Below are 25,457 nucleotides of genomic sequence, written 5' to 3'. Positions count from 1 at the left end.
CGCATTGGGTTAGTCTTGCTCTCGCATTGGGTTAGTCTTGCTCTCGCATTGGGTTAGTCTTGCTCTCGCATTTGGTTAGTCTTGCTCTAGCATCGGGTTTGTCTTACTCTAGCATTGGGTTTGTCTTGCTCTAATCATCAGTTCCATGCTTGCTCTAGGATCAGGCTCATGGTTGCTCTAGCATCGGGTTTGTCTTACTCTAGCATCGGGTTTGTCTTACTCTAGCATCGGGTTTGTCCTACTCTCGCATCGGGTTTGTCCTACTCTCGCATCGGGTTTGTCCTACTCTCGCATCGGGTTTGTCCTACTCTCGCATCGGGTTTGTCCTACTCTCGCATCGGGTTTGTCCTACTCTCGCATCGGGTTTGTCCTACTCTCGCATCGGGTTTGTCCTACTCTCGCATCGGGTTTGTCCTACTCTCGCATCGGGTTTGTCCTACTCTCGCATCGGGTTTGTCCTACTCTCGCATCGGGTTTGTCCTGCTCTCGCATCGGGTTCATCTTGCTCTCGCATCGGGTTCATCTTGCTCTCGCATCGGGTTCATCTTGCTCTCGCATCGGGTTCATCTTGCTCTCGCATCGGGTTCATCTTGCTCTCGCATCGGGTTCATCTTGCTCTCGCATCGGGTTCATCTTGCTCTCGCATCGGGTTCATCTTGCTCTCGCATCGGGTTCATCTTGCTCTCGCATCGGGTTCATCTTGCTCTCGCATCGGGTTCATCTTGCTCTCGCATCTGAACTGTCTTACTCTACCATCGGGTTTGTCTTTGTTAGAAATGGGGTTTTTGGTTGGCAGTCAGGTTACCCTCTGTCCAAGCAAGAACCCTTACTCAAGTCAGGGTAAGTCACACACAATCCAAATTATCCTGTGCCCACCCTATGGTAGCTTGGCACGAGCAGTCAGGCTTAACTTAGAAGGCAATGTGTAAAGTATTTGTGCAATAAATCATACAATAACACAATATAGCACCACAAAAATACACCACACACTGTGTAGAAAAATATATAATATGTATCTGGATATTTGTAGATCAACACAATAAATGATGCAATAAGAATTTGTAGAGATATCACTGAAAGGTGATAAAGTGTTTTAAGTCTTCAAAAAGCAAACAAAGTCTCTTTCAAGCACAAAGTACCTGGTTTGGAGTGGAAAATCTCCGCAGAGGAGGAGATGCGTGGAAAAAAATGGTGTGTGTGTCGGTTTTGCCCCTTCACACACGGACTTCCGTCGTTATTTTTCACTCGGGGAAGACGTCTGTCGTTTTCCGGCACGCGAGCTGACTTCTTCTGTGGGTCGCGGGATTACCAGATGTCCCAGGGTCTGTGCGTGGAATCCTAGACTTGTTAACCGGCTGCGCGTCGTTCCGGGGGGCTGTGCGTGGAATTTTCTTCCTCACTGCAGGCGTCGCGTTGATTTCCTCTCTGGAAGTCGGGCGGCGTTGTCCAGGCGAGGCCATGCGTCGAAGTTCCGGGCCCACCGTAGGCGTCGCATCGAGCAGCGTCTTTCCGGATCGGCGTGCGGTGAATTTCTCACTGCAGAACAAGCTGTGCATCAAATTTTTCGGCGCACACGGCGTCTAGTTGAAAGCAAGAAGTCTTTTTGGTCCTGAGACTTCAGGAAACAGGAGGCAAGCTCTATCCAAGCCCTTGGAGAGCACTTTTAGAGCCAGAGAAGAGTTCAGCAAGGCAGCAGGCCAACAGCAAGGCAGCAGTCCTTTGTAGAAAGCAGACAGGTGAGTCCTTTGAGCAGCCAGGCAGTTCTTCTTGGCAGGATGTAGGTTCTGGTTCAGGTTTCTTCTCCAGCAAGTGTCTGTGGTGGTAGGGCAGAGGCCCTGTTTTAAACCCAAATGTGCCTTTGAAGTGGGGGAGACTTCAAAGAGTGGCTTAGAAGTGCACCAGGTCCCCTTTCAGTTCAATCCTGTCTACCAGGGTCCCAGTAGGGGGTGTGGCAGTCCTTTGTGTCGGAGCAGGCCCTCCACCCTCCCAGCCCAGGAAGACCCATTCAAAATGCAGATCTATGCAAGTGAGGCTGAGTACCCTGTGTTTGGGGTGTGTCTGAGTGAATGCACCAGGAGCTGTCAACTAAACCTAGCTAGACGTGGATTGTAAGGCACAGAAAATGCAGAAAGTGCAGAGAAATGCTCACTTTCTAAAAGTGGCATTTCTAAAATAGTAATATTAAATCCAACTTCACCAGTCAGCAGGACTTTGTATTACCATTCTGGCCATACTAAATATGACCTTCCTACTCCCTTCAGATCAGCAGCTACCACTTCAACAATGTATGAGGGCAGCCCCAATGTTAGCCTATGAAGGAAGCAGGCCACACAGTAGTGTAAAAACGAATTTAGGAGTTTTACACTACCAGGACATGGAAACTACACAGGTACATGTCCTGCCTTTTACCCACACAGCACCCTGCGCTAGGGGTTGCCTAGGGCACACATTAGAGGTGACTTATGTGTAGAAAAAGGGGAGCTTTAGGCTTGGCAAGTACTTTTAAATTCCAAGTTGAATTGACAGTGAAACTGCACACACAGGCCTTGCAAAGGCAGGCCTGGGACAAGGTAAAAGGGGCTACTTAAGTGGGTGGCACAACCAGTGCTGCAGGCCCACTAGTAGCATTTAATCTACAGGCCCTAGGCACATACAGTGCACATTACTAGGGACTTATAAGTATATTAAATAGTCCAATTGGGTATGATCCAAAGTTACCATGTTTACAGGGAGAGAGCATATGCACTTTAGCACTGGTTAGCAGTGGTAAAGTGCGCAGAGTCTAAAAGCCAGCAAAAACAGAGTCCAAAAAGTGGATGGAGGCAGGCAAAAAGTTAGGGGTGACCACCCTAAGGCATGTCAGGTCTAACATGTGTCCCCCCCCCCCAGCTGAAAGTGGGGAGAGCTACCCGACCTCCTGGGAGCTCTCATCGCTAAGGCGGAAGTATCTGGAGAGACCATCAGCATTGGCGTGGTCGACCCCTGGGCGATGCTCCACCGTAAAGTCCATCCCCTGTAGGGCAATGGACCACCTCAAGAGTTTAGGATTCTCACCCCTCATCTGCATGAGCCATCTGAGGGGCCTGTGGTCTGTCTGAACCCGGAAGTGAGTCCCAAACAGGTAGGGTCTTAGCTTCTTCAGTGCCCAGACCACAGCACATGCTTCTCTCTCAATAGCACTCCACCTCTGTTCCCGTGGTAATAGCCTTCTGCTAATAAAGACTACCGGTTGGTCTGAGCCCTCCTCATTTAGCTGTGCTAGAACAGCCCCTATGCCATGCTCTGAAGCGTCTGTCTGCACAATAAATTCCTGGGAGTAGTCAGGGGCCTTGAGCACGGGGGCCGTGCACATGGCTTCCTTCAGAGAATCAAAGGCTTTCTGACAAGCCTCTGTCCAATTCACCAACCTAGGTTGTTTCTTGGAAGTGAGTTCTGTCAAGGGGGACACAATAGTACCATAGCCCTTGACGAATCTGCGGTAGTATCCAGTGAGGCCCAAAAAGGCTCTCACCACAGTCTGTGTTCCAGGTGGTTGCCAGGCCTTGATAGTTTCAATCTTGGCCTGGAGTGGCTGCACCTTGCCACCACCTACTAAGTGTCCCAAGTACACCACGGAACCCTGTGCAATCTGGCACTTACTAGCCTTGATAGTCAGGCCTGCCTGTTGCAGAGCCTGAAGCACCTCCTTGAGGTGGAGCAGGTGTTCCTCCCAGCTGGAACCTTAGACAGCTATGTCGTCCAGGTAAGCTGCACAGTAGACATCTTTACCAGCTAGGACCCCGTTAACCAACCATTGGAAGGTAGCAGGGGCATTTTTCAACCCAAATGGCATCACCCAGAATTGGTAATGGCCATCAGGGGTGGAAAATGCTGATCTTTCTTTAGCCCCCTCAGTCAGGCCGATCTGGCAGTACCCTGAAGTAAGATCGAACGTACTCAGGAACTTGGCAGCGCCGAGTCTGTCAACGAGCTCATCAGCTCGGGGGATGGAGTGATCATCAGTCCGGGTGACTGAGTTGAGACCCCGGTAGTCCACACAGAACCGGAGTTCTGGCTTCGCACCTGGGCAGTAGCCTTAGGAACCAATACCACAGGGCTGGCCCAGGGACTACTGGATTTCTCAATAACCCCTAAAGTCAACATCTTGGAGACCTCCTCCTTGATGCTGGCCTTCACCTTATCCGACAACCTGTAAATTTTGTTCTTCACAGGGGGACTGTCACCTGTGTCAATGTCATGAACACAGAGGTGGGTCAGTCCAGGAGTAAGGGAGAACAGGGGGGAGAACTGCTTTAGCAGCTCATAGCAGTCTCCTCTCTGGGTTAGAGTCAGGGAATCAGAGAGAATGACGCCCCCCCACTGACCCATCCCCTTCTTTGACAGCGAGGAGGTCGGGGAGGGGTTCACTCTCCTCTTCCATGCCCTCATCTGTGACCAGGAGCATGCTGACCTCAGACCTCTCAAAGTGAGGTTTGAGCCGGTTGTGATGGAGGACCCTTAGGGGGTGCCTATGGGTCTTGAGGTCCACTAGGTAAGTGGCCTCCCCTTTACGCTCCTTGATCTCAAAGGGGCCAGTCCAGCGGTCCTGGAGAGCCCTGGGCTCTACTGGCTCCATCACCCAAACTTTGTCTCCAGGTGAGAACTCAACCAGAGTGGTCTTCCGGTCATACTACTCCTTCATCACCTCTTGACTGGCCTCGAGGTTACTCTGGGCCTGCTTCCAGAAGCGTTGAATTTGGTTGCAGAGGGCCAGCATGTAGCTGACCACATCCTGGGGAGGTGACTTGGGAGCTTTCTCCCAACCCTCCTTAACAATGCTTAGGGGTCCCCTGACAGAGTGACCATAGAGAAGCTCAAAGGGGCTGAACCCCACCCCTTTCTGGGGCACCTCTCGGTAAGCAAACAACAGGCAGGGTAAGAGGACGTCCCACTTACGCCTCATGGCATCAGTCAGGCCACTAATCATGCCTTTCAGGGTCTTGTTGAATCTCTCAACAAGCCCATTGGATTGAGGATGATAAGGAGTGGTAAACCGGTAAGTCACCCCACACTCATCCCACATGGACTTCATGTATGCAGACATGAAGTTTGTGCCCCTGTCCGACACAACCTCTTTAGGGAATCCCACAGGGTAAATATTCCCAACAGGGCTCTGGTCACCACCGGTGCAGTCACTGTTCTCAGAGGGATGGCCTCTGGATAGCGGGTGGCATAGTCCACCAAAACCAGGATAAACCTGTTGCCCAAGGCAGTTTTGGGGTCCAAGGGACCAACAATGTCGATGCCCACCCTTTCAAAGGGGGTGCCAACGACTGGGAGTGGGAGCAGGGGAGCCTTAAGCCGTTTCCCTGTCTTCCCACTAGCCTGGCAGGTGGGGCAAGCTCTGCAGAAGTTATCTGAGGCTGTCCTCATTCTGGGCCAATGGAAGTGGGTGTCAAGCCTGTTAAAGGTCTTGTCTTGGCCCAGGTGTCCTGCCAGGGGGATTTCGTGAGCCAGACCCAGTAGGAAGTTCCGGTAACACTGGGGGACCACCAGCACACGGGCTGCCCCAGGACCTGGAACCTTACACTCACTGTAAAGGAGATCATTCTCCCAGTAAATATGTTGAGTGCCAGAGGCGTCACCTGCTGCTTGGGCTGTGGCCTGTTGCCTCAGACCCTCCAGGGCGGGGCATTCTTTCTGCGCCTTGCAGAATTCTGCCCTGGTTGGCCCCCCCTCTACTTGCCAGCCAGCAAGTTCAGGTAGGTTACCCAGGTCAGCTATGTCCTCCCCAGTTGGCTGAGGGACCTCCTCCTCCTCCTCAGGGGCCCCGTCCACCACTGTGGGAACATTTGAGGCGGGTTTCCCACGCCTCTGGCCATTCCTCTTTGCCGTTGTCTGGGCAATTTCTCCAGGCTCCTGACACCCTTGACTCCCTTCCCGGGCAGCCATGGACCGTGTGGTCATGCAGACCCACTCAGGCAACCCTAACATCTCCAGGTGGGATCTGAGCTCTACCTCTTTCCAAGTAGTATGCTCAAGATCATTGCCTAACAGACAATCTACAGGCATGGCAGGACTCACAGCTACTTTCAGAGTACCAGAGACCCCCTCCCCCCCCACTCAAAGGCAACCAGAGCCACCAGTAGGTGACTCTCACGATTGTCAGCGACTATGACCTGGTGGAATGTATTAGGGACTATCTGCTCTGTTGACACCAGCTGACTCTTGACAGTAGTCATACTGGCTCCTGTGTCATGCAGAGCCTCCACCTTTTGCCCATCAATGGTGACCCACTGCCTGTACTTGGAAGTATTTTGGGGCATGTGGGCTTTGGGCACCATTTCTCTTTCTCCCAGGGACACTAGGGAAATCTCTACCTGCTCCCCAAAGCTATCTGGGTCTGTCTCCCCCGAGCGCTACACTAGTCAACCCAGGTGTCTGTCTAGTAGTGGACGGTTCTCTCTTGGAACATTGGGGGTCGCCCTTATAGTGACCATACTAGTAGCACTAAGCATTTGGGGTTGCATTTCTCTGATTTATCATAAGTCCCTGGCTTTTTCCCAAATCTGGAAGAGGAATGGTTGCCACCCCCTCCCTGGGAATTCTTTTGGGGGCCTTTTGAGAGTTCCTTATCTGTAAGTTTATCGCCCCCCTCTTTCTTCTGTTGGGAACCCTGACCACCTTTGTGGGTGTCCCCCCCCCCCCCCCCCCCGATACCTTTTTAGACACTCTGGTGCTAACCCAGAGGTCCGCCTCCTCAGCAAGCTTCCTGGGATCAGTCAGCTTACTATCTACCAAGTGCTGGCGCAACTCTGTAAAAGTAGTATTGAGCATATGCTCTCTCAGAATCAAGTCATAAAACCCTTTATAATCACCTACTTTGTTGCCCCGCACCCATCCATTCAGTGCCTTACTGGAAAAGTCAAAGAAATCTACTCATGTTTGTGTGGATTGTTTGGTGCTGCCCCGGAACCTCTGACGGTATCCCTCAGGGGTCAGCCCAAACTTGGCAAGTAAAATGGCTTTCTGAAGTGGGTATGTGTTTTTTTATCAGGTTGATCCAATGTGAGGAGTGTATCCCTCCCCAATGGCGGCACATAACCCCACATAGCTGTACCCCATTGCACTTCAGGAACCTCATGAGCCCTTAGTGCAACTTCATATGCAGCTAACCATTTATCTATGTCATCTTCCACCACAAAACTGGGCACCACATTTTTGGGTATACGAACCTTCTTTTCTCCAGCAGGTCCTGTCTGTATGCTGCCACCATTATTGCTGGATTCAGACGGTCTCGCATTGATCTCCAGCTCCTTGAGACTCAGTTCATGAGCCAACAACAGTTTCTTTTCAGCTTCCATCTGTTTGGCTGCTCTTTCAGCCTCCATCTGTTTGGCTGCTCTTTCAGCTTCCTTGGCTTCCCTCTCTGCCCTCCTTTCCTCCTGTTAAGCCTCAATTTTCAGTTTTGCCATTTGTAATTGGAACTCCCTTTCTTCTCTCCTTTCCTCTGCGGTCAGGCTTTGCACAGAGACACTGCTCCCTGGTCTGGAAGGGGGCCCAACTGCAGTGGTAACATCACCCACTGCTGGCAATAAATCCTCTGAGAGGCCATTTTCTGGCTCCTCTTCCTCATCATCCTCCTCTAAATGGGCTTCTGCCCAGGCCCTCAGCGCCACTTGAAAGTCCTCCTTTTTGGAGGCCCCTTGGGTGGGTACTCTCATCACCCTGCAGAACTCTTTTAGCTGTTTGACAGTATATGTCTCCAACAGGCCTAGGTCCAAATCTCCTGCTTGAGACCCAGCCAGAGACATGTTGAGTGAGGATTTCGTTTTTAAAAACTGTCAGGAAAAACAAATTTGCAAAAAGAGATAAAAATCAAGTTGACCTTCAACTGTGGGTAGGTAGTGAAATACTTAGCTACTGTATGTCACTGCACAAATACAAGTCCTATCCTCACCGCTGATCACCAATGTTAGAAATGGGTTTTTTGGTTGGCAGTCATATTACCCTCTGTCCAAGCAAGAACCCTCACTCTAGTCAGGGTAAGTCACACACAATCCAAATTATCCTGTGCCCACCCTCTGGTAGCTTGGCACGAGCAGTCAGGCTTAACTTAGAAGGCAATGTGTAAAGTATTTGTGCAATAAATCATACAATAACACAATATAGCACCACAAAAATACACCATACAGTGTTTAGAAAAATATATAATATTTATCTGGATATTTGTACATCAACACAATAAAAGATGCAATAAGAATTTGTAGAGATATCACTGAAAGGTGATATACAGTGTTTTAAGTCTTTAAAAAGCAAACAAAGTCTCTTTCAAGCACAAAGTACCTGGTTTGGAGTGTAAAATCTCCGCAGAGGTTCACAGAGGATGAGATGTGCGGAAAAAAATGGTGTGTGCGTTGGTTTCGCCCCTTCACACACGGACTTGCGTCGTTATTTTTCACACGGGGAGACGTGCGTCGTTCTGCGGGAAGAAAAATGGTGTGTGCGGCGGTTTCGCCCCTTCACACAATGACTTGCGCCGTTATTTTTCACTCGGGGAAGACGTGCGTCGTTTTCCGGCACGCGGGCCGACTCCTTCTGTGGGTCGCGGGATTACCAGATGTCCCAGGGTCTGTGCGTGGAATCCTAGACTTGTTAACTGGCTGCGCGTCATTCCGGGAGGCTGTGCGTGGAATTTTCTTCCTCACGGCAGGCGTCGCGTCGATTTCCTCTCTGGAAGTCGGGCAGCGTTGTCCAGGCGAGGCCATGCGTCGAAGTTCCGGTCGCACCGTAGGCGTCGCGTCAAGCAGCGTCTTTCCGGATCAGCGTGCGGTGAATTGCTCACCGCGGAACAAACTGTGCATCAAATTTTTCGGCGCACACGCATCCAGTTGAAAGCAAGAAGTCTTTTTGGTCCTGAGACTTCAGGAAACAGGAGGCAAGCTCTATCCAAGCCCTTGGAGAGCACTTTTACAGCCATACAAGAGTTCAGCAAGGCAGCAGGCCAACAGCAAGGCAACAGTCCTTTGTAGAAAGCAGACAGGTGAGTCCTTTGAGCAGCCAGGCAGTTCTTCTTGGCAGGATGTAGGTTCTGGTTTCTTCTCCAGCAAGTGTCTGTGGTGGTAGGGCAGAGGCCCTGTTTTATACCCAAATGTGCCTTTGAAGAGGGGGAGACTTCAAAGAGTGGCTTAGAAGTGCACCAGGTCCCCTTTCAGTTCAATCCTGTCTGCCAGGGTCCCAGTAGGGGGTTTGGCAGTGCTTTGTGTCAGAGCAGGCCCTCCACCCTCCCAGCCCAAGAAGACCCATTCAAAATGCAGATGTATGCAAGTGAGGCTGAGTACCCTGTGTTTGGGGTGTGTCTGAGTGAATGCACCAGGAGCTGTCAACTACACCTAGCCAGACATGGATTGTAAGGCACAGAAAATGCAGAAAGTGCAGAGAAATGCTCACTTTCCAAAAGGGGCATTTCTAAAATAGTAATATTAAATCCAACTTCACCAGTCAGCAGGACTTTGTATTACCATTCTGGCCATACTAAATATGACCTTCCTACTCCCTTCAGATCAACAGCTACCACTTCAACAATGTATAAGGGCAGCCCCATTGTTAGCCTATGAAGGGAGCAGGCCTCACAGTAGTGTAAAAACGAATTTAGGAGTTTTACACTACCAGGACATGGAAACTACACAGGTACATGTCCTGTCTTTTACCCACACAGCACCCTGCACTAGGGGTTACCTAGGGCACACATTAGAGGTGACTTATGTGTAGAAAAAGGGGAGCTTTAGGCTTGGCAAGTACTTTTAAATTCCAAGTTGAATTGACAGTGAAACTGCACACACAGGCCTTGCAATGGCAGGCCTGGGACAAGGTAAAAGGGGCTACTTGAGTGGGTGGCACAACCAGTGCGGAAGGCCCACTAGTAGCATTTAATCTACAGGCCCTAGGCACATACAGTGCACATTACTAGGGACTTATAAGTATATTAAATAGTCCAATTGGGTATGATCCAAAGTTACCATGTTTACAGGGAGAGAGCATATGCACTTTAGCACTGGTTAGCAGTGGTAAAGTGCGCAGAGTCTAAAAGCCAGCAAAAACAGAGTCCAAAAAGTGGATGGAGGCAGGCAAAAAGTTAGGGGTGACCACCCTAAGGCATGTCAGGTCTAACAGTCTTAATCTAGCATCGGGTTTGTCTTGCTCTCGCATCGGGTTTGTCTTGCTCTCGCATCGGGTTTGTCTTGCTCTCGCATCGGGTTTGTCTTACTCTCGCATCGGGTTTGTCTTACTCTCGCATCGGGTTTGTCTTACTCTCGCATCGGGTTTGTCTTACTCTCGCATCGGGTTCATCTTGCTTTAGCAACGGGTTTGTCTTACTCTAGCATAGGGTTTGTCCTACTCCAGCATCGGGTTTGTCCTACTCCAGCATCGGTTTCGTCTTACTCTAGGATCGAGTTTGTCCTACTCTAGCATCGGATTCGTCTCACTCTAGTATTGGATTCGTCTTACTCTAGCATCGGGTTCGTCTTGCTCTAGCATCAGGTTCGTCTTGCTCTAGCATCGGGTTCGTCTTGCTCTAGCATCGGGTTCGTCTTGCTCTAGCATCGGGTTCGTCTTGCTCTAGCATCGGGTTTGTCTTGCTCTAGCATCGGGTTTGTCTTGCTCTAGCATCGGGTTTGTCTTGCTCTAGCATCGGGTTTGTCTTGCTCTAGCATCGGGTTTGTCTTGCTCTTGCATCGGGTTCGTCTTACTGTAGCATCAGGTTCGTCTTACTGTAGCATCAGGTTCGTCTTACTGTAGCATCAGGTTCGTCCTACTCTAGCATCAGGTTACTCTAGCATCGGATTCGTCTTACTCTAGCATCAGGTTCGTCTTGCTCTAGCATTAGGTTTGTCTTCTTCTAGCATCGAGTTTGTCTTACTCTGGTATCAGGTTCGTCTTAATCTAGCATCAGGTTCATCTTGCTCTCGCATCATGTTAGTCTTGCTCTGGCATCGGGTTTGTCTTGCTCATACATCGGGTTCATCTTGCTCTCGCATCAGGTTAGTCTTGCTCTCGCATCAGGTTAGTCTTGCTCTAGCATCGGGTTTGTCTTACTCTAGCATTGGGCTTGTCTTACTCTAGCATTGGGTTCGTCTTACTCATGCATCAGGTTAGTCTTCCTCCAGCATCAGCTTTGTCTTACTCTAGCATCGGGTTCGTCTTACTCTAGCATCAGGTTCATCTTGCTCTCGCATCGAGTTTATCTTTCTCTAGCATCGGGTTCGTCTTGCTCTAGCATCGGGTTCGTCTTGCTCTAGCATCGGGTTCGTCTTGCTCTAGCATCGGGTTTGTCTTGCTCTTGCATCGGGTTCGTCTTACTGTAGCATCAGGTTCGTCTTACTGTAGCATCAGGTTCGTCTTACTGTAGCATCAGGTTCGTCCTACTCTAGCATCAGGTTACTCTAGCATCGGATTCGTCTTACTCTAGCATCAGGTTCGTCTTGCTCTAGCATTAGGTTTGTCTTCTTCTAGCATCGAGTTTGTCTTACTCTGGTATCAGGTTCGTCTTAATCTAGCATCAGGTTCATCTTGCTCTCGCATCATGTTAGTCTTGCTCTGGCATCGGGTTTGTCTTGCTCTTGCATCGGGTTCATCTTGCTCTCGCATCAGGTTAGTCTTGCTCTCGCATTGAGTAAGTCTTGCTCTAGCATCGGGTTCGTCTTGCTCTCGCATCGGGTTCGTCTTACTCTAGCATCGGGTTTGTCCTACTCTAGCATCAGGTTCATCTTGCTCTCATATCGGGTTAGTGTTGCTATAGTGTCGGGTTTGTCTTACTCTAGCATCGGATTTGTCTTGCTTTCGCATCGGGTCGTCTTCCTCTAGCATTGTGCTCATCTTGCTTTGGAGATTATATTATCCCTCTGGTTGGGCTGATTGGTTCTAGTAAGCTGAAACACCTCTGCATCCAGATATGAGAACGCTGGAGCTCTGTTCATTATCAAAACAGATTCAGGTGGTTTCTGTTGCCATTGTAAGTGGAACATCATGGATGCAGCTGATCTTAGTGAATCCACAATGCCCTTGTTGGGTCTCAGAAGTACAAGGAGCCTCTTCTTATGAACACTACTTGATCAATTTCTATGGGTTTATTTCATCTGAGTTAATAATTGGCGAGTGGCCATTACAGCTATTTAGTTATTCTTCTGCACCAATGACTTTCCTGTCAGAAGGTGCCAGATATCAGCATGCAACTCTCAATTCTTATTGCAAAGTAAGTAGGTGGTTCTATACCTTATTTTGCAAAAAACACCAAAACTGCAAAGGAGACAGAGGTAACTGTTTACTCAGGTCCTTGAAGAACCGCTGCAACCGATACGGTTACAGCACAAGATAAGGCCTTTGCCGACAGGTGACAAAAAGACCTTCCTTTGAGCCGGCTAGGCAACAGCTCAGATGAGAGCTGCACATGATCAATGAAATCGAGGACGAATCAATAGTGTCTTCTTTAACCCCCGTTATACCTTATGAGGTTCTCACGATATTCTTAACAGGGGAAACATCTTGAAAATAATTACAACTTTACTGGGCTTGGAAAACATTTCTTCACACGATATCACATCAGTAGAATGTTTCGTTCAAAAAGTGGGGTCAGAAAAAGAAATGACAGAAGCTCTGTGGTTGGCATCAAATTTGCTAAAAACTACATTCCATCATGATGACACGCTGCTAAAATGGGGCATTAAAGCCACAATGCCAACTGAAAAACCGTACCCCTTAATTTTAGAGCCATCAATGGGTGGGAAACCGAAATAGCAGGTCATTACCACCAAGACTAATTTTTGGGTCACATGGGGCCTTAGCAAAACTCACAGTCTTGTTCTTCATTCCAGCACACCACACTTAAGGATGGTGGGAAACTCACCGTAGGCCATCTCTTGGATGGAGATGGGAGAGATTCCGTTGTCACTCAGCGCCACAAGCCCCTCATTCGCCTTCCTGCGGGAGAGAGAGCACATTTACTACTGGGACGAAGCACATACGCGCTGCCACATTGGGAAGGTGTGCAGGGTCTACAACGTTACAAGGTGGTCGCCGGCAAAGGCAATCACATGGCAGAGTCAAGATAGAGCTCTATTGTAGGACAGACTAAAACACAAACTCCACCCCCCCCCCCCCCGGGCACTGAGAACCCTGCAGAGGGGCACATTGGGAGACTGGATTCATCTTTAGAAATAAAATACAAAATAAGAAATCCATAACTGTGATTCTACTGACTTGATTTATTTGGTTTTGGTGCCATTTTATTTATTGCGCGTTACTCTGTTTTTCTAAATTAGTTTGGAATTTTTCTGGTGTTGTGTTTTCACTTTATTACTGTTTGTGGGCTGCATCAATACTCATCACAGTGCATCTACATTATGCCTGACTGCTTTTGTGCCAAGCTAGCAAGGGTTAACCACAGGTTAATGCAGTGACTTTTATAGTTCACCCTGACAAGGATTGTGGTTGTTGATTAGAAGGGTTTTCACCCCCTCAACCAATATCCCATTTTCTTTCAGGGTACTACTGAACTTTCATAATTCACTTTATTGTCAACCACTGATTTAGCACATGGGCGTGGCCCGCAGGGAGCGTCTACTGAGCCATGGGCTGGCAGCCAGGAAAGCATTAGGCAAACTGCAGCATTATGATATTCGCACTGTGTGTCAACCAGCAGGTTTACGAAAACAACAAAATATGATAGTTGACACTGTGGAGTTTGAAAAAAAGTTTGGAGAGTGTATTAATGGAAGAATTATATACATTGGTCATTATAGAATACCACATTCTACTAGCGTGGACTCTGAAAACCTACAACGTGCCTACGTGGCCCTTTCGATATTCGCACTACAGAGTTTGACAAGGGCGCGTACTAAGAGCAACACTGTGGAAGCTTGCAAAGCAGAGCATGCCAACACATGCCTTATGAATACTAGTGCCTTGAAAGCTGCTTTAAAATCAGCTTATGGCCCCAAGCCACTAACAATCTGGGAGCAGCTAGGAACATGTGCACCTATGGGCTGTCTGTGCTTCAATCTTGAAATGGCACTGACTCCTTGCAGGGAGTACCATACCCCTGGTGCCCTTTACTACGTTTGAGACCTGTTTCCTATACAGCATTCTAGTGATCTACTACTGACCTTCTGATGGACTTTATATTGTTTGTACTTGTGTTAACTGTTATGTACTCTTTGAACAAAATTGGTTTGTGGTGCCCCTGCTTGCAACAGTAGCACCTGGTGGTCGTGTGACTACGGATTGACAGCTGCTGGCTTTGGAACCTGCGGTCGACAGGATGTAGTCTGATACTTGGGAAATCACCTACTCTCCCCTACCTAAAGTTGAAAATATACATAAAATGCAATTCAATTAAAAAATCTGAGCAGAAGTATCATTGTGATATTCAAATCAAATCAGTCCCTAAGCAGCTATGGTTGCACTTTATACATAAATACCAGTATAAACAGAGTACATTTAAATCTTACTAAGTTTTCATAAATTTGCTCCTAAATGTTTGCCATTTCACACTACATTTTCCAAACATTTATTGGAGGAGAACCCAAAACATTCTTATAAGAATATTTCATTTAATAGGGTTTTACCAGATTTAATGACAAAATATCACTTGAAAGTCATGATTGGCAGCCACATTTCCTAACAAAAGTATTGAGGGAGGCCACCCACTTCCCCTTCAATAAATGATCTTTAAATTCTTTCAGTTTGTACTGATCTATCTGATGGGCTTCAAGGTAACACCTTCTACCACTAAATGTTCACAGAATTCCTTGGGAAGAACACCCAAATGTTCAATGTCTACCACATTTTGCTACTTTATTGATATATTGATATATCTATCTATATCTATCTATCTATATATATATATATATATATATACACATACACGACTGAATAATGAGCGTACACACACTATTGGAGACCGCAGGAGACAAAATAGAGTAATAACTTGTTTGGGATATTCAAGATAACACATTGGGTCTCCCATGGATATGTGATTGGTGGTTTGGAAGATTTTGGCATCACAGGCAGCCCTGATGAAGCCCTAGCGATTATCCTTCGCGTGACGAAACACTTGTTGGCTGAAAAAGGTGGCTGGAAGTGTAAGAATCTGTATTGAATTGACTGGAGGAGATTTTGACAAGCACAATACAAAACATAATGAAATAAAACTGGATGGAAATTGAAGAATACTATGGAAAGCAACACTGATCTTCTCTTGTTGAACTTAAACAGATAATTTATATATATATATATTTATTTCTTCGCTCAGTACACTATAGACTCTGCTCCTCAGCGGCTACCGTGGAGCAAGAAGACAATCGATGTGTAGTGCAGGGAAACTCTTTATCCCCAAATTCTAATAAAGTGAAACAAGGGTCAAAAGGGAAAACATGACACCTATTTTGTGATAAGTGTGGGTGTTTTTGTACTAGAAAACATTGCTTGTCCTTCATCCCTTTCCATGGGCCCTAACGACTAGAATGCCAACCTCTTCATGTTCATAGGATTACTTAGTATCCATTTTCCAACATATCCAGACATCTGTTGATAAACATATACTTCACAGTGTACTGGAGAAACAGTGTGTACCTATATATTTACACATTTCAATAGATTAATAACTTCCTATTTCTCAAATCAATCACTATTTATAATACACTATATTGTTTCTACACCCTGATGTCTGGACATATGTTTTCACAAATCAATCCAATTTTTAATCATACTTCAAATTCAAAATTTCTTATATATATTTTTCTACTTCACTTGAACTCAGAATACAAAATCAAGCTAATCTCCTCCTAAAATACAATATATTTTAATACATGAACCCTGGTGCATTTCACATTATTGCATTCCTTTTCTCAAAAATGTAATCCGCATAATATAATTAAAGTGCACTCTGTTTTCTAATAAAATTAAATTGCAAACATCCATAAAGAAGTGTGTTGTACTCTCCTTAGATCTTAGAAGGCTTCCTCTTTATCGATAGGAAAGGCCATCACTCCAAATATACTGGGCCTGATTTATGAACAGAAAATTTTATCCCCTTTATTGCGCTGTCAAACAAAAATAAAGTACATGATGTTTTACTAAAAAGGGGGGGGGGGCATTAATTTTCTTTGTAAATGCGCCTTCATTTCCTTTAGAAGAATATTGAAAATGTAATCATATTCTTCATTAGTCCTAAAGTGTGGTAAGTTTACCAAACAGCGAAAGAGATTTCATACTTCCATTTCACTGTGTATATACATATATTTTATATAATGTAAACGTTGTATATAATGTTTGTAAATATACCGAGAGTAAATAGAGTATAGTAGGCCTTTGCAGTACATGCCTTTCAATCTTAATTCTTGCTTCAATCATTCTACCAACACATGTCAATACATTGTGCATGGTTCAGCTGTTCCTCACTAATTCATTCACACTCAAGGGTTGCTCATTGCCCACCAAAGATTGTGGACCATTGGCCTAGTCAACTGTGGAATACAATATGGTAAACATAAATAACACCACAATGGCTGCAAATAGTCAATTATGAAGATTTCCAAAACCGAGAATAGTGTTGATCTTGTAATTGACTTAAAAGTGACTTTATGCATATGCTATTTTTATGTCCAATACTTTCACTTCTTGGTAACAAGTGTGGAAACCTATTTCTGTAATATTTTGGTTTAACATTCCAATCAAATTCAAAAACCTATTTCTTGGACACTTGGCAGATGACTCGTCTTCAGGTTTTTCTATCAATAAGTTGGTTGATCTTTTATTAGCAGTTTCCTTCTAAAAAATCACTTATTAGAAGAATAACTCAAAGCTATATTTTAAGGCGTGTTGGTTTGGGGTTTGTCACAATATGTTACCTTCTTATTACAAAGTAAGTTTGAACTTTACCGATCGGAGAAATTATTTAGAGGAAGCTTTTAAGCCCCCAAAAATAATGTATCACTGTTTTGTAGTTTCGCTTTCAAATGTTTTAAAAGCTTTCAATATGTTTGAGTTACACTAATTTTAAGACTATTACTACACCTAATGATAAATCAGACTTTCTGTGAATAGCTACTCAAGTGCTGTTCCCTGCCCCCCAGTTCACTTCTCTTTGCATTAAATGTTAAGCTTTATTCTTCAAGTCTTCATTGCATAATCAATATATCCGTCTAAACAGACATTTACGTTTATTTCTTTGTGTATAATATTCTATTATATTTCAATTTTCTGGTATTACATATGATATATTCTGATATAATGTTTGTATAAACGTGTTTCTTAATTTGAATTTATTTAATGAAACTTTCAAACTTAAAAGAAGCTGCTGCCCAGCCTGAGATCATAAGAACGGATGAAACCACATTCAAATGATGACAAAACAAACAAACATTGTTGGCGGAGCGAGCTGGTCTGCTTTTTCAAGCCTCAGAAGCCAAGACGAGGACACAGCGTTGTGTCAGAGACAGGCACATCCTGGGGGCAATGTCAGAAACAGGTCCTTTCTGTAGGAAATGTCAGAGGCAGGCACTTCATTTGGCAATGTCAGAGACAGGCACTTCCTGTGGGCAGTGTCAGAGACAGCCCCTTCTTGGGGGCAGTGTCAGAGACAGAGACAGACACATCCTGGGGGCAATGTCAGAGACAGGTCCTTCCTGTAGACAATGTCAGAGGCAGGCACTTCATGTAGGCAATGTCAGAGACAGGCATTTCATGTAGGCAATGTCAGAGACAGGCACTTCATGTAGGCAATGTCAGAGACAGGCCTTTCCTGAGGGTAGTCAGAGACAGGCACTTCCTGTGGGCAGTGTCAGAGACAGCCCCTTCTTGGGGGCAGTGTCAGAGACAGCCTCCCGAAATCCAAGACTAATAAACTGTGACATAACATCTCCAGAACCTACAGATAACCAGGAAATATACACAAACCAACCAAACTCAACCCATTCAAACCCTTCCCACCTGCCCAGACTGCCGTGTGCTCCGAGACACACAGAAAGAGAGTAGAAACATGCCACTGACATCTATGGTGTTCTTCAGGAACGGCAGCAAATCTGAACCATACCAACTCAGCCGTTTATCCTTCCAAGGAAATTACATGGGAACCACCAGCAGCGTCCCCTCTGCAATGGTGGATTCGCCCCACTGGCTAAGAACCAACAGCTGAAAAGGAAAACAATATTTAGTTTTATTTTTCAGCTGCTGGCTCAGATGAGCCAGCGTATGAAGGGAGGGGCGGTGCTGGGCCATGGGAGGGAGGAGAGGGTTGAAGGAATGGAGTGCACTTACGTGAGCATGTAGACTGGCAGGACCTCTAGGGCCAAACTGACACGTGCACTTTGATTTCTCCAACACAGTTCTGTTACTCAGCCGGGTTGGAGAAACTGCAGACTTCAACGCAGTGTCTGAGCAGCAGAACAAGCTGCTCAGACCAATCCTGATGCTGCTCTCATGCTAAGTATAGCATGAGAGCAGCGCTAGCATTACCCGGGGAGCCTGTGCTAGTTTCCCAGGCCTGCTGGAACACCATCAGAAGTGGAGCATAAGGCGGCCTGCATTTTTATTTACCCCCCAACACCTCCTCTGCCCCTGCCTACCACCCCACCTTGAGACATAGCAGCACCTTTCTTTTACAAAGCTTAGAAGTGACAGGCATGCGGGCATGACATGCTAAAGTTGTTATTATTATAATGTTGTTTACACCTCAGCGTGGGCAGAAACGGCTGAAGGGCAGAGAATGAACCAGACGATGTGACTCTGCGGGTGGGCAGAGGGTGAATGAGAACATGTGATAATACAGGGGCTAAAGTTCAAGGAGATGGGATGCTGCAGTTGGGCAGAGCCTGAAGCACGAGGACATGTGATGCTGCGGGGGGAGGGGGGGCAGAACCTGAAGCACGAGGACATGTGATGCTGCAGGTGGACAGAGGCTGATGTGCAAGGACTTGATGCTGCAGGCTGGGAGTGGCTAAAGCACGAGAACATGTGATGCTGTGGGTGGGCAGAGGCTGAAGCAGAACATATGATGCTCTGGTGGCCAGAGGCTGAAGTAGAACATATGATGCTGCGGGTGGGCAGAAGCTGAAATGCAGGACATGTGATGCTGCGGGTGGCAGAGGCTGAAGTGCAAGAACATGTGATGCTGTGGGTGGGCAGAGGCTGAAGTAGAACATGTGATGCTGCAAGTGGGGAGAGGGTGAAATAGGACATGTTACGCTGCAGGTGCAGAGGCTGACATGCAAGGACGTGATGCTGCAGGTGGGCAGAGGCTGAAGTAGAACATACGATGCTGCGGGTGGGCAGAGGTTGAAGTGCAAGGACGTGATGCTGCAGGTGGGCAGAGGCTGAAGTAAAACATATGATGCTGCGGTTGGGCAGAGGTTGAAGTGCAAGGACATGTGTTCCTGCAGGTGGGCAGAGGCTGAAGTGCAAGGAAATGTGATGCTGCAGGTGGGCAGAGGCTGAAGTGCAAGGAAATGTGATGCTGCAGGTGGGCAGAGGCTGAAGTGCAAGGACATGTGATGCTGCAGGTGGGCAGAGGCTGAAGTGCAAGGACATGTGATGCTGCAGGTGGGCAGAGGCTGAAGTGCAAGGACATGTGATGCTGCAGGTGGGCAGAGGCTGAAGTGCAAGGACATGTGATGCTGCAGGTGGGCAGAGGCTGAAGTGCAAGGACATGTGATGCTGCAGGTGGGCAGAGGATGAAGTGCAAGGACATGTGATGCTGCGGGTGGGCAGAGGCTGAAGTGCAAGGACATGTGATGCTGCAGGTGGGCAGAGGATGAAGTGCAAGGACATGTGATGCTGCAGGTGGGCAGAGGATGCAGTGCAAGGACATGTGATGCTGTGGGTGGGCAGAGGCTGAAGTAGAACATATGATGCTGCGGGTGGGCAAAGGCTGAAGTGCAATGACATGTGATGCTGCGGGTGGGCAAAAGCTGAAGTGCAAGGACATGTGATGCTGCGGGTGGGCAGAGGCTGAAGTGCAAGGACATGTGATGCTGCAGGTGGGCAGAGGAAGAAGTGCAAGGACATGTGATGCTGCGGGTGGGCAAAGGCTGAAGTGCAATGACATGTGATGCTGCGGGTGGGCAAAGGCTGAAGTGCAAGGACATGTGATGCTGCGGGTGGGCAGAGGCTGAAGTGCAAGGACATGTGATGCTGCAGGTGGGCAGAGGAAGAAGTGCAAGGACATGTGATGCTGCAGGTGGGCAGAGCCTGAAGTGTGAGGACGTGATGCTGTAGGTGGGCAGAGGCTGAAGCTCGAACACATGTGATGCTGCAGGGGGCAGATGCTGAAGTGCAGGGACATGTGATGCTGCATGATGGCAGTGGCTGAAGTAGAACATGTGATGCTGCAGGTGGGCAGAGACTGAAGTAGAACATGTGATGCTGCAGGTGGGCAGAGACTGAAGTAGAACATGTGATGCTGCAAGTGGGGAGAGGCTGAAGAACATGTGATGCTCCACGTGGGGAGAGACTGAAGTAGAACATGTGATGCTGCAGGTGGGGAGAGGGTGAAGTGGAACATGTGATGCTGCAGAAGGGCAGAGACTGAAGTAGGACATATGATGCTGCGGATGGGACGGAGACTGAAGTAGAACATGTGATGCTGCAGATGGGTGGAGACTGAAGTAGAACACGTGATGCTGCAGATAAGCAGAGGCTGAAGCGTGAGCACATGTGATCAGCATTGCTCTGCCCTCCTCTTGCATTGCTCATGCGTGTGCTGCCCCAGCCTGCTCATCCGCAGAGGTTTAAGATAAAGGCTGTTGTTATCTGTGAAAGAATGAGGAACTGCAGCTGACTCAAAGATCAGCAGATGAGACCATCCCCAGGTCTTGCAGCTCTGGGAGCAGGAAGTACTGTGAGATGGTGGATCCCAGTGACAGACGTTAATGCTAAGGCCCACTGCCTACTGGGCAACCCCCAACACATGCAATGCTGGCATCACGCAAACATATGGGGGGCCTGCTGCTAAATGTGTCAGGATCTCAAAAAAATCCACACCACTCAGTGTGCAACTGCTCACCTGATGATCAGTGAAGACCCCCTCGAAATGCAGGGTCCCAGTATCACAGGTACCAGTGTTATTCCAAGATATTCAATCAACAATCAGTCACGGTTGCATGACACTGCCTGGCGTGCAGCATCAAAACACAATAAAGATAGATTAAAAAAAACAATCAATCAATTAATCACGGTTCATGAAGCAAAGGTTGATGCATATTTGTGTTATCCCCAAATTTGGACATCTGTGGCGCCTGGAGACCACCAGAGGTTGTTAAACTGGGGTCTGCAGACACCAGAGGGTCTGTGATGAATATTCAGAGTCTGCAACTGCTTTGAAAACTAGATATTAGCAGAATAATAAATTATAAATACATTAAAAAAGCAAAATTAAAACACTCTTTATATATGAAGGAATTTGGAGGCTAAAAGTTAAGAAGGTATCCTTCACTTGATTCGTGAGAGCAGCACAAGTGCTCCAAACAGAATCTAATATGGATTATCGGTGGCTCAACTGATACCTCGGTGCGCGCCAACATCACAGCGTGCTCTGGGAAAAAGGCAAAATGAAATGCTGGACTCTCATAAAATTGCTTCGCCTTCTGGAAATAAAACCACATTTTCAAAAGATCTAACCTTTAATTAAATGAAAAACTTCATAGTTTTTGTATGTGTTGGATGTGTACTTGTTTTTGTATTTTTGCAATTCATTGTATTGGTCAATCAGTAGAAATTGCTTAGGGCAGGGTCCATACCCTCCGGTAGTGATTCAGTGGGGGTCCACGGAGGTAGGCTCTACCTCTGCTCCAACTCTCCAGGGCGCAGGGTCCCAAGCCTCTGACAGATCCTTTGGCAGGTTTGGGTTCTGAGAAAGACACATGTCCTCCACAAACCAGACTAACAATGCTTAGCACCACCACAGCTGTCTGGTGATGCAGAACACAAAACATTGCCCACATCTGTGGGAGGAGCACCTTCTTGCAAAATGTGTCAGTGAGTGAACCAAAAGGCAGCAAAATGTATTTCTAATTAATATTATCCCAGACCACCAGTGTGGGACTCCCCAGATAGGACCCTTAGAGGCAGCTATATCACAATGATAGCAGATGGTTTCTTTTGCAGATTCCTAAATTTTCAGTGAATGCAATGCCACAACAGTCCTTAACTTTTAACAGCAAATCATTCAGTTAATGCTCAGTGCTGAGTGGTCACCAGTAGCCTTGGATCCTGCAGTTAAGCAAATGATAATGGCGGCGAGTCACGTGTGCACTGAAGGACATTAGCAGAGGTGTGCGGTGATGACCATGTGGCAGCTTTGAGACATCCTTGATATGAGTCCCCCATAAAGAGTAGCAACCACCTGCACTCAAGCAGGGATCCCACAAACCCAGTAGAAGAGCTGTCTAAGCACATCAAGGCTGACAGACAACCTTCTTGAGATGACTGGTCACAATACTAACCAGCCAATCGCAACCCTGCGAAGATCTTGGGGCTGAGATGCGCCTCTCATTGAAGAATTCTAGGGTTAAACAATAGACTGTGAGTCACACTGGTTAATTTTCGCCTCACATTTAGAGAGAGGGAGCAAGTTACAAAGATGGAGTCCGGCCAGGTTAGTGATACAAACATTTCTTGTGATCTAAAGGATAAAAAGCGGTGTAACCCAGGGCATTGCCTTATCCTTAAGGGTGTTCTTGATGGCTGGCTTCATAAATAAGGTTTGAAGTCCACAAACTGCCTAGCCAAAGTAACTGCGACATAAAAACCTGCCGCCCACATCAAGAACTTGAAAGCAGTAATGGGGTCGAAGGTCCAACAAGCTCCTGAGTCAACGTTGTTTCTTCATAGTCCAAGCTGCTTTGAAATGAGGTCTAGGGCCACATGTACAAAGCTTTTTAGAGGTCACAAACAGTCTGACTCGCAGAATTGAGCCGTTTGCCACAGCTAAAAAGTATTTTTGTATGTACCAAGGCCAAATTGCATTAACCTGTTACCGAATCGCAATTTGGGTTTGCAATTCAGTATTAGGCAGGAGTATGTTGGGGGCGTTCCTTCCCAACAGTGACTCGCAGTGGTATCTTTGAATGCCGTCACAAACATTTGCCGTTTACTACCAATTTCAAATTGGTGATAACCAATTGGCAAGTGGGAGGGGTCCACGAGGGACCCTCCCTCTCTGTGAATGTTTGTAAAAGCATTTGTTAGGAGCAGGCAGAGGGCCCAAGGACCGCTGCCTGCTCCTAACAAATGAAAAGAAAAGTATTTCTTTTCCTTTTTAAATGCATCCTGTTTTGCTTTAAGGAAACCAGTCTGCATTTAAAAAAATAAAAATAAACCTTGCTTTATTGGAAAATAATCAGAGAGATGGTGGTCTACTGACCCCAGCAGGCCACCATCCCTGTGATTTATTTGATTCCCAATGAGTCGTAATGCGAGACATACATCATTAATATTCGTGAGGTAGGTCTATTTGCCACCCACTGGGAATTGCAAATGACACTCAAAAGAGTTTCCTACATTTGAAATTCTGATTTGCTAATTGCGATTCGCATTTAATCGCAATTAGGAACTCGTCCTTTACAACATTTGTACATGTGGCCCGTAACACTCTGATAGAAACCTATTTAAACAAAAACTTTGAAGCAATAAATGTCCTGTTAGTTGACAAGCTCCGTAAAGGGATCACAGCCCCAAACCCTGCACACGAAGAAGTGTAGATCAGCCACTCGTGAGCTAGTGGAGGACTTGCTGAGCAAGGAAACCAGCGTTTGAGTCCCATTGTCCCTGCATGACCAAGATGTGTGACCCTGGGCAGATCACGCCATTGCCTTCTGCTGAGCCTTTTTTCTATACCAGAGTGTGCAGTGGGATGGGTTAAATACTGATATGAATTGTGCAGATAAAAGTCAGGCTTTATAAATCATTCTTATCTGATGCACTGCATTGTCCTAAAGCTAGTTCGTGCCATACAAAGCCTCCTAAATGCAAACAAGTCTTACAAACTGTTCAAATTCTTCCACCAGAAGAACGTTTATATTTTGTCCAAACCCTTTTTTGTCTAGGTTCACACGCAGGACTCATTGAAGGACATACCCACAGCTTACGCTGGGAGTCTGAGGACCCATAACTGGAGACCCCCCAACCACGCATGTGCCTCAGCCTGTCCCAGACCAGCTAACCCCTGTAACTGCATCTGAGGTGTCCAGGTCTCTCCTAATCGTGTCTCTGAGCACTTCAACCACACACGACCCCCACCACTCACCCCGCCCGCGGGCCGGCTTGTCAGAACTTCAGGCCGGATGTACGATCCATTTCCGAGTCGCAAATGGACCATTGGGCCGTTTGCGACTGGTAAAATGAATTTCCCTATGTATCAACCCTATTTTGCGAGTCGGTAGACATTACAGACTCGCAAAATAGGGTTTGCGAGTCGCTGTTAGGAAGGGGCTTGTAAAGGGCATCCCTTCCTATTAGCAAGTTGCACTGGTTGTGTAAGAATGTTATGCGACTGGAATGTGGTCACAAGAGTCCTACTTGTTCATAGGAGTCAACAGAGTCCGTGGGGGGGTATGAGGGAGAGTGTTAGCATAGAAAACAGGTAAGTACAAGACTTCCGATTTACAATGTCCACAGGTCAAAGTTTAGGCTGGCCTCAAAAGTGCACCACTAGCAACACGGGCGGCTGGGTGCAGAGGTCAACGTTGGCATCAGGTTTTCAATGGAAACCTATGAGGACTGGGGTTGCTCAGTAGAAATCCGATTGCAGGTAAGTGCTCGGGGTTCCAGGGCATAGACCTGGGGAGTTTAGGTCAGCATCAGGAGCACAGGATCACACCAAACACACATACTCAGCAGCACAGGGGCAGCCGGGTGCAGGGTGCAAACACAGAGCTTGGTGCCCGATGCTTTGCAATAGGGGCACCCCAGGGGTCACAAAAGATGCTGCAGGCTGGGTCCAGGGGATCGGTTCCATGAAACCAAAGGCTGGACAGGCAGGAGGGGTGCCAGCTGGACGTTTCATGACCATTGGTCAGATTCCCCGCAGCCAGGGGACTGCGGATGAAGGGGTCTCCTTGGGCATCGGGAATCTTCATCGGATATAGGCGCGGTCAGTGGGGTCCTCCCGATTCAGGCTACAGGTGTTATTCTGTTGGCCAGGAGGGGTCAACCCAGGGTGGACTCAAGGTCAGAATCGCCTGAGGACCTTCTCTGGACTCGTGGGCCACCTAGACTAGGGCCGTGAGCATTGAGTGCAGAGTGGGCATGGCTCGCGGGCGGTTCTGGAGTCCTTTTCGGTGGTTTCCTCTGGACAGGGCCGCTGTCCTCTGAAGTTCTTGCTCCTCTGCTGAACAGGCAGTCCTCTGGGGGTTTGCAGAGGTTGCTGGTCCAGCAGGATGCATTGCCTTTTTGTAGCAGGAGTCTTGAAGCTGCAGACAGGCAGG

General features: G+C 47.3%; 1 protein-coding gene across 1 annotated transcript in view; it reads right to left on the bottom strand.

Annotated features, from left to right (window-relative positions):
- The window catches only part of LOC138252285 (gamma-secretase subunit APH-1A-like), a 105,978-nt gene that overhangs the window by 22,879 nt on the left and 57,642 nt on the right, over positions 1-25,457 (bottom strand). Inside the window, exon 3 of the mRNA XM_069205724.1 lies at positions 12,884-12,957. Within this exon, the coding sequence (XP_069061825.1) occupies positions 12,884-12,957 (74 nt within the window). The remainder of the gene's footprint in view (positions 1-12,883; positions 12,958-25,457) is intronic.

Source organism: Pleurodeles waltl, chromosome 1_2, assembly GCF_031143425.1.
Source record: "Pleurodeles waltl isolate 20211129_DDA chromosome 1_2, aPleWal1.hap1.20221129, whole genome shotgun sequence".
Classification (NCBI taxonomy): domain Eukaryota; kingdom Metazoa; phylum Chordata; class Amphibia; order Caudata; family Salamandridae; genus Pleurodeles; species Pleurodeles waltl.
Note: the sequence above shows the minus strand (reverse complement) of the source record. Positions and strands in the feature narration are given on the sequence as shown.